This window comes from Musa acuminata, chromosome BXJ3-3 (genome assembly GCF_036884655.1).
Source record: "Musa acuminata AAA Group cultivar baxijiao chromosome BXJ3-3, Cavendish_Baxijiao_AAA, whole genome shotgun sequence".
In the NCBI taxonomy this organism is placed as follows: Eukaryota; Viridiplantae; Streptophyta; class Magnoliopsida; order Zingiberales; family Musaceae; genus Musa; species Musa acuminata.
Window position 1 is genome coordinate 32,420,813 of NC_088351.1, and position 8,979 is coordinate 32,429,791.

The window sequence follows — 8,979 nt, forward strand, 5'->3', positions numbered from 1 at the left end:
CGGGTTTTCTTAGATTGTATCCAACACCATATGCATATTATTTCCTGCATCAAACACCAGGAAATACAGAAGAAAACAAATACTTTGTGGGTTCTAGCAACCACAGAGGAGATGTTTGAAGGTGGCATGAAGCTGTGGTCGAAACCCTAGTTCCTGCAAAACTCCAAATATCCTAGAGGAAGATTAGAGAGAATCTTCTCAAGGTTTTCATCAAGTGGACCACAGTTGAAAAGAAGTGGATGAACAAGAAATGCTATCTGCAGGCCTTTTCTTGTGACTATCGTGCAGCACCTTTGCTGTCTCTCTCTCTCTCTCTCTCACCCATGGTGGAGAAAGCTCAGCAGTCAGCAGGGACTAGACTAACAAAAATGGCATCAGATGGACCATCTTTACGAGCAAGACAACGTGCTGAAATCAAGGGAAGGATGATGAACACTCTGAGGAGAACACACACTTGAGCACAATTGATGTGTGGGCGAACGATTTCCAGTGATACAGGAATGTGCTATCCTTCTTGTCCCAGACGAGGGCAACTTGAAGCAGTCTGTGCCAGAAAAGCTACTCCAGTTAACATCGTGATAGCATCACATCTTCAAGTGGTGGAACACATAATTTATTCATTTTATTAAATACTCTAAGGAGAGACAAAGGAAGGGCCTCAATCATTTATTGTTGAACATATAATTTATTCATATACATGTGATATTTGTATGTGTTTGTATTTTTTTTTATTCTATTAATACTTTACACAACTTATAAAAATTTTATAATAGGTTTGACAATCTCATTTTGATTTACTCTTATGGTCGTTTTAGTGTAGTATACACATGTTATATGTAATTATCGTGTATAGATAAATTTATTCAAAAATAAACCATCTATTTAAAGTGTTTTTAGGCTCCACGTAGTAACGTGAGGTATCAATCAATATAACATCATGGAGCTACCCGATGATATATGGTTGGATCGACCTTTGAGGTATTATTTAAGTTTGGTTTACTATATTATTTTATAGCAATATCATATGGGGACTTATAGAGACTTTTGGCATGGTAGACTGCCTTTGACTATTTGTTATACAATTGTTTAAAACTTATAAAGTATATATTTGTAATTTATATTATCTATTAAGTGTTTTTGAAATGTCTGGTTATTGGATCTCGAGTATAACACTTTTTCTAACCGGTCTTATCTTTTGTAAGTTCTTAGGGGACTCTAAAAGGTTACGATAAGACTGATTATTTACAAATAGACATGCAAGAGTGTCATATTATCTAGATAAATCTAATTAAGTTCGTGACATATAATACTAGAGTGTAATAAGTACACCTAGAGACACTTGACATGCAAATATGGGTGACTTAGCGAGACTATGTTAAGGGCAGCTAGCACGCGCGATAGTTTGAGAGAAATATGCATAGAGACGTTGAGAAATGAGTTCCTCGAAGTTGTGGATATTCAAAATTAATATTTAAAGAAATGGTTAACCCTTTGCATAAGAGATACCACGAGGATAAGTAAGCTAGAAGGAACATATAGTGCACAAAAGTTATGATAGCTAAGTTCAAGTTACAACTCAATGTTAGCAACCAAACTTGATGGTACTCAAGACAAGTGAGGGCACTTTGCAAAGGATGACACTGTGCAAGGAGGGATAGATTACTCAGCAATCAAAAGAGCTAAGCAAGGCTCATAGAAGCAAGGGGAATTGCTAAAAGAATTCAATACTCAAGCAAGAGCTTGTAGCAACGGACTACCTATGGTCATTCTAAGGCAATCAAAATTCAATACTATGGAGTATGAAAACTTTCTCTTCAGCATAAGAAGGATATATCCGTAGGAAATTGAAGTGCATAACGGGTTCAACATGTTACTAAGCCTTAAGGGACATAACAAGGATTGTATTGGTAAAGAGTCATAAGAACAATACATAGTTTATTCAGTAAGGAGATAGTGATCTTTAAAACTTCCAAAGAGAGGAGCACAAAAAAAAAAGTTGCTATAACAAAACAATATCAAGAGAGAAAAATCTTGGTTCTCCAGAGGGAGATTCATATGCAACAGACTGCACATATTGAGAGAGGTATCTTAAGTCATTCTATGATATCACATGAGATAATAAATTAATGGATACATTTCAAGTTTTAGTGGGGGAGCGACTGAAGATAACACTAAAACGAAAGTATACATAGTGCTGATATAAAGATTGGACTCAATGGATGATTGACCCATGGAATGGTAGGTACAAGGACCACCATCATCTTATTATAAATCAAAGAGCGAAGTAACTTGGGTAAAACTTGATGAAATATCGAAGTCACAGAGACAACATAAAAGACAAAATATGGAGTGGAGGTATGAAGCTTTCCTTAGAAATAGGTCAAGGGCATGAACTCTTGTAAAGGCAAGAGTAGGATTCTATAGGTTCTATATTTTGATAAAGTGAACTAATCTTGTATTATACCAAAATTGAAGGAAGCTTCGAGGCATATGTATTTTATCTTAGTGAGGCAATTAATGGAGGCACTAAGGTGACTTAATTTGCGAAGACGAAGTTTGAGTAAAAAGGCTTTAGTACAAGGTAAGAGGATGCAAAGATAGACACTTTTGAAGAATATACCATAGTACTATCATTTGAGGTACTGTAAGATAAGCTATATGTAGTAGAGATTGTGCTCGAGACAAAAGCCTAAGATCCAAATAATAACATACAAACTTTCAACGAAGTCAGTAAACTTCAAAAGTTATCGAGTGACAGACTATTATAGAATTGCACTTCGTTCATATGTGACTTGAGAGTAAATAGACGAAAATCGATTATCAACGGAGTGAATACAATTAGTGGTGGCGGAGGCCCTACGATGTGTTGGTGAAGGCCACACAAGGAGAGATCATAGTCCGAGTTTATCATATAAAGATCAAAGTATAATAGGGACATCACCAAGAGACAACATGGTACAGCGGTTGAACAGTTCAAGGTAATACAATATATATAGCAGAAGTCCTGGTAAGAGGCTTGTGTGAATCACTCCTCGGTTTTTGAAGTTTCACTATTATATTATCAATGTCAATATTCATATTTTGACAGCTTCTTGTAAATTTATATCAAGAATTGACTACAATAAAGCATATTATGAATAAAAACTGGTGTTTGCAATCGTACATAGTTGAAAATCACACCTCTGCATCCTCATGAAAGATGAAAAACTTGACACAGACATGTCCACATTGTAAGATGATATCAGACAGAGACTGTGCTCAAATACAGGACTTAATTTTCCTTCAATGAGCTATCTTTGAACAACTTCTTAGTTAGATTGTTAAACAATTGTCTCGAGTACTGTCGCGATCCATTCCTCCAGTCTGATCCAGATTTCATCATTAACTCAAACTCTTTGTAGCTAATCCGTCCATCCTGAAGCATTTTTCACACAAAATTAGTGAGTACATGAAAGATAAATCTTATAAGCAGAATATTATGCATTTTTCGCATGTTTACAAGTATCATTTGGCTATTTTTCCTTATTGCTCTTTGTGTTAACTTCTGGATTACTAGTTGTTGTGTGCAAATGGCTTGTCACCATATGTATAAGATTTGCAGCAGATGGATATGAAGATATCTCTAACCTTGTCTGTGTCAACATCAGAGATGATTTCCCATATCACTTGCTCAGTAGGTGCATCACCCTCAACTAAAGCTTCTCTTAACTCATCCATCTCAATATAACCACTACCATCTTTGTCAAAGTAATTGAATGCTTTTGTTAATTGCTCCTCACTGCTGATCTTTTTAAGATGAACAGAGACAGTCATGAACTCTTCGCAGTCTAGGGTGCCATTTCCATCAACATCAGCCTGAGAATGCAAAAAAGTTCCAATACTAACTAGATTTACTTGTTTAACATAATTTTAGATGAAAAAGAAGCATGATGGACAGTGATAATAGTGAAGGCAACACTTGTAGAAAGATTTTGCAATTCGATAAGTGTCAGGCCTTAAGATTGGCAAACAACAAGTTTAAAGAACTGACAACAGAACCACCTCAAACAGCTTAAGGAAACCTAGTGATGTATATAACATATGAGCTTAAAATATGTCAGCAATAAAATTATGCAATTTTATTATTGCAAAGAACAAAACATAGGGTTTCTTTATAAAAAATCAATCAAGAAAGTGGAAATTGCAGAAACAAAGATCAGTTCCAGCTTTCAGACTGTTGATCTAGCCATTAAATGCTTACTGCAAGAAAGCTTTCCGTAATCTTATTTACATTTATGGACACATGCTTAATTGCTTATAACTATTTACGCAATGATTATATTCATAGCAAGGCATGGAAAGGAATACATATGGCTTCCAGATTCTCTAAGCTTTATTCTCAAATAGCATCTGAACCCCTAGCAGTGTGCCAAAGACAAAAAGAAAATGTCAGCAACTACTACTACTTTCGCTTGACAGATTTATATAATAACCATTAAATTTGTTACAACCGGGTTAGTTCCGCATCAGAAGTGGATGATTGTTGTGATGGTTAGATGAGTCTATGATATTTAGTTGGGCTTATTCTGGACTATTCATTGGGCCTTAGGATGAGCAGCAGGGGAGATTGTTCCCTCATGTATGTTACTGAAATCATAATTCATAACCTGATTTATAGTAATAAATATCTTGATATTAAGAGTATCATAATAATGCTGTCATTCTGCTTATGAGACTAGGTTGTGTCAAAACACTGATAAATTAAAGCAAAATTTTGAATATGAAGGCTAGCTCCACTTTAGTGAAAAAAAATGAATGATGGATTTTGATTAAAACAAGTGCAATTTCAGAAGCATGATGGACAGTTTAGATCCTTAATATAGTAACTCAGCTGACTAGTAGTTCAAACGTGTCTAGTTTCATCAGCATTCATCAATCTTCGTTTTTTTCCCCTTCTGGTCACTTCATTGAATAATAAATGCATAAATCTAATTATAGTAGCATAAACTTGAGCATCAGAGATAGCCAACTCATGATGCAAATTGGATGTGAATCACCAAGAATGCTTACCGCTTCCAGTAACATTTTAACGTCTGGTTCCGGAACAGGATTCCCAATTATGTGCAAACCCTCTTTTAGTTCTTCGAGGGTTAGAGTCCCATTCTTGTCCTTGTCCATCATATAAAAAATCTTCTTAATATTTGCTACTTCTTCTATCGGCAATTGCTCAGCTACCACCTATGGCACATCATATGTATGGCATGTCAAATCTTTTCAGCAGCAAAAAGAATGTTGCTTGAGAGTAGTAGCAAGGTCCTTAAAATGTTTGCACTTACTCTGAGGGCTTTCTTCTTGAACCTGTTCATGACTGAGAATTGCTGGAGCCTTGTTCTCACAGTTTCTCCGAGTGAGACATTGGGAGCCTTGTTAGCATGCTGAAGCCAAGGATGATCTTTTTTTTTGCAAAATCAAGGGCAAAAATTAGTTGATACTCTGTCATGTAAAATTTCCATACATCACAAAATTGTGTAATTCTTGCCATTTGTGAATTGTGATTTGACAACCTTCAAGTTTGCAGAATCAGATTTCTGTGAAATGATTATGATGGTAAAACATGCAAACAAAGATTACATGAATGCCTTTTGATAGTTAGAGAGATTCCCCAGAAATGTAGTCTGTTCCAAGTATAACCATGCTTTCCTAAAATTTATTTGAGATGAAAAAGGAAAAAAAAATCAATACCAAGAACTTGCTGAGCTGTCAATCTGGTTGATGGATTAGGATCTAGCATTAGCTGCACGAGATCCTTCGCATTTCTGGATATCTTTGGCCAAGGTTCTCTTTCAAAATCTATAGAAGAGTTAAGAATTGACTGGATGATGCCTTCATCATTTTCTGCAAAAATTAACAGCAAATGCCGGTTATAGATTTTAAATCAGTCCTCATGATATGTTCGGTTCCGTTAACTCAAGTATCTGTATCAGTCAAACAATTATGACAATGTAATAGATATCCATGTTTACCTGCCCAAAAAGGTGGAACTCCACACAATAAAATGTAAAGAATAACCCCCGCACTCCATACATCTACCTCTGGTCCATAGCTTCTTTTGAGGACTTCAGGTGCTATGTAATATGGACTTCCAACAACTTCGGTGAATCGCTGACCTATAGCAGCAAGTTAACTTGGAATTATGCATACAGCAAAAGGCCATCATACTGGAAATTATGCCTACCAGGTTTGAAGAACACAGAGAGGCCAAAGTCGATCGCCTTTAACGGTGAATCTTCTGAATTGTTTGCAAACAAGAAGTTTTCAGGCTTCAAGTCTCGATGTATCACCCCATGCTTATGGCACAGCTGCAGGAGAAGTTACTTAACTAAAAATAAATGCTGATCAAAGCAGTACCAGAGATCAAAAACTGAATTCTTAATGTGCAATGGCACAATTAACTTGAACAATTCAGGAACTCGAGCTCGAATTACTGGAAGAGTAGTTCATTCAACTTGAAAAGGAATCTGAAAACCAACCTTTTGTACTCTGTTAACATTATCCACCAGGTTTCATTTTATATAGGATTGAGCAAATGATACTGAAGAGGATTTTAGTATCATTTCTTGGAGGAATCAAATGAACTTAACGCATCTCAAACAAGTTTGATGTTGAATATAGCTAGGAAAACATGGCAGCTCTGTTACCTGAACAACCTCGACGATCGTCTTAGCAACGTTTGCTGCAGCACGCTCCGAGTAGTGGCCCTTTGCTACGATTCTATCGAAGAGCTCACCGCCCTCGCAGACCTCCATGATGAGGTAAACAGACTCGCCGTCCTCGTAGGCCTCTCTCAGGCTCACGATGTTGGGGTGCTCCGACAGGGTCTTCATGATCTCCACCTCCCGCCGCACGTCGACCATGTCCTCCATGCTCCTGATCTTCCGCTTGGAGATGATCTTGCACGCCAAGGCTTCGCCGGTCTCGTTGTCGGTGCAGCGCCGGGTCACCCCGAACTCGCCCCGCCCCAGCTCGGCCCCCAGGAGGTACCGCTGCAGGAAGTCGACGGCAGGAAGGCCGTCGAGGATGGAGAGCGGTGAGGACGGACTGGTGTCGAGGTCTCTCTCGTCGTCGTCATCGTCGTCGTCGGTGTAGGAGGAGGGTAGGCAGTGGAGGCTCGGTTTCTTCTTCCGGTCGACGAAGGAGTCATTAGAAGATGGAGCAGAGTAGCAACCTCCCATTCGCCTCCCTCCTCTCTCGCCTCCGGCTCTCCTCCTCTCAAAGGAGGGAGGAGGAGGGGAAGAGGGCGAGGGGCGACGCTTTTGGTTGGTTTCCCGGGTTTGGCGGGAGGAAGCCGTTCCCGCCATTTCCGAAGCGGAGTCAAAAGGTTGTTAATATGACCGTTGATATGCCATCCACTGGTCAACATTTTGACCGGGTTTTATCATCCGTTGTTGTGGTGTTCAGTTTGTCCATTGACTAAATCAAATTTCCAAAGAGGAATTTTGACCATAGTTATAAATCCCGACAGGACCGCCGGTCCCTCTATTTAATTGTTGACCAGTTTAAACTATAATTTTGACCATTACTACTTAAATAAAAAATAAAAAAATCATAAAAATAAATTCATCTACAATAATTAAATTACTTCATAAGTAATTTAATTACAAGATGTCATTTAAATGATATAGTGTTTTAAACTTATCTATTGAATATTGGCGAGTGTCCTGAGATAGTTTTGCTTATATTTTAAAAATATAAGGTCAATGTCATAATCTTATTTTAAAAAAAAAAAAAATTTCATGACTCGAACTATGGCATAGATTTTTTTATTTATTTAAGTCATAAAAATCATAATTACAAAACCATTTGGCAAAAGAGTCTAACTCGCGATCGGTTTGATTCGCTTATTAAATTATTGAACCACTTAAATGACTTCGATTTTTGATTCGTTATCAAAGATATTTATTTTTTTCCAATAATATTTAAGGTTTTTCTTATAAAAATGAAAGAGAAAAATCTTTATAATTTTGTTACTCTCTCATCTCTAGAGGTCCCTATTATCCTCTTCCTTTATATTATAAATATTATTTAATAATATTATCCTATATTTTTTGACATAATATATATTATAATTTTTCAAAAAACTTAACTCTAGTTCTGACCTGTTGACTCACTATGATAAGGACTAGAAAAGATCAACCAATATTCTTTGTTGGAGGCAAACATATTACAAAGATTAAAAGAAAAAAAAAATACAAAGCTATAGTTATACTAAGTTTATTAACTCAGGTATAAGAAGTTTATGTTATACACACACATGTATTCTTCTTTCAATTAGAGATGGTAGGATGGAAGTACATTCAATTCTTCTAATAAGTTTGCATATGTAATTACCTTAGAAGAAACTCCAATTTTATCTTAATAAATATAGTCTGATTGATGTGATGAATTTTATCTCAAAATATAGGTTTTACCGTGCTTCAATACTATGTCGACTCTGAGCCAGAAATACTTAAAATGTAATAATAATACCTATAAAACTCTTATAAATAAATCTTAATCTTAACCCGCTTGCTAACTATCATGGAATGTTGTAACATCAATTGGGGTATGCAATATCATGATCATTTGCCTTAATCGACATCCAATATAACACTATGCTAGATGTCTCTCTTCCAAAAACTATTTAGTTTTTCTTTCTTGAAATATGTCAAAGAAATAATAAAAAAAAGCAATATTATGTTGATCAATATTTCATATTACAAATAATATGGCTCTTGCTCCACCATTGCTATATATTTTTCATATTTGTGTGTGTGTGTGTGTGTAAATATAGCACTAACAAAGAAGGCTTAATGCTTCCGTTCATTGCAAGAGACAACGTTGACCGTCTTACCTCTCTCCTGCACCTTGTAAGTCTACCAGAGCGTAATGATGTTATTAAGTGGCTTGTATTATTCATCCAAACTGCTGCTAATCTGAGCCTTTCGATATGTTATCAGTAAT

The 8,979-nt window shown here is 36.4% G+C and overlaps 1 protein-coding gene across 1 annotated transcript; it reads right to left on the bottom strand.

Annotated features, from left to right (window-relative positions):
- Positions 1-3,132: 3,132 nt before the first annotated feature.
- Positions 3,133-7,260, bottom strand: LOC135632675 (calcium-dependent protein kinase 21-like). Its single transcript, XM_065141340.1, has 8 exons — positions 6,678-7,260; positions 6,215-6,338; positions 6,003-6,146; positions 5,722-5,874; positions 5,316-5,431; positions 5,050-5,217; positions 3,628-3,855; positions 3,133-3,415 (listed from the first exon to the last, which is right to left on the bottom strand). The coding sequence occupies exons 1-8, from the start codon at positions 7,209-7,211 to the stop codon at positions 3,272-3,274; spliced, it is 1,611 nt and encodes a 536-aa protein (XP_064997412.1). The 5' UTR covers positions 7,212-7,260; the 3' UTR covers positions 3,133-3,271.
- Positions 7,261-8,979: the final 1,719 nt, after the last annotated feature.

Coding starts and splice junctions, on each gene's coding strand:
- LOC135632675 (XM_065141340.1), bottom strand. CDS start 7,211: ATGGGAGGTTGCTACTCTGCTCCATCTTCTAATGACTCCTTCGTCGAC. Junction 6,147..6,214: donor CTCTGTGTTCTTCAAACCTG/GTAGGCATAATT, acceptor TTGCTGCTATAG/GTCAGCGATTCACCGAAGTT. Junction 5,218..5,315: donor TCAAGAAGAAAGCCCTCAGA/GTAAGTGCAAAC, acceptor GATGTGCCATAG/GTGGTAGCTGAGCAATTGCC.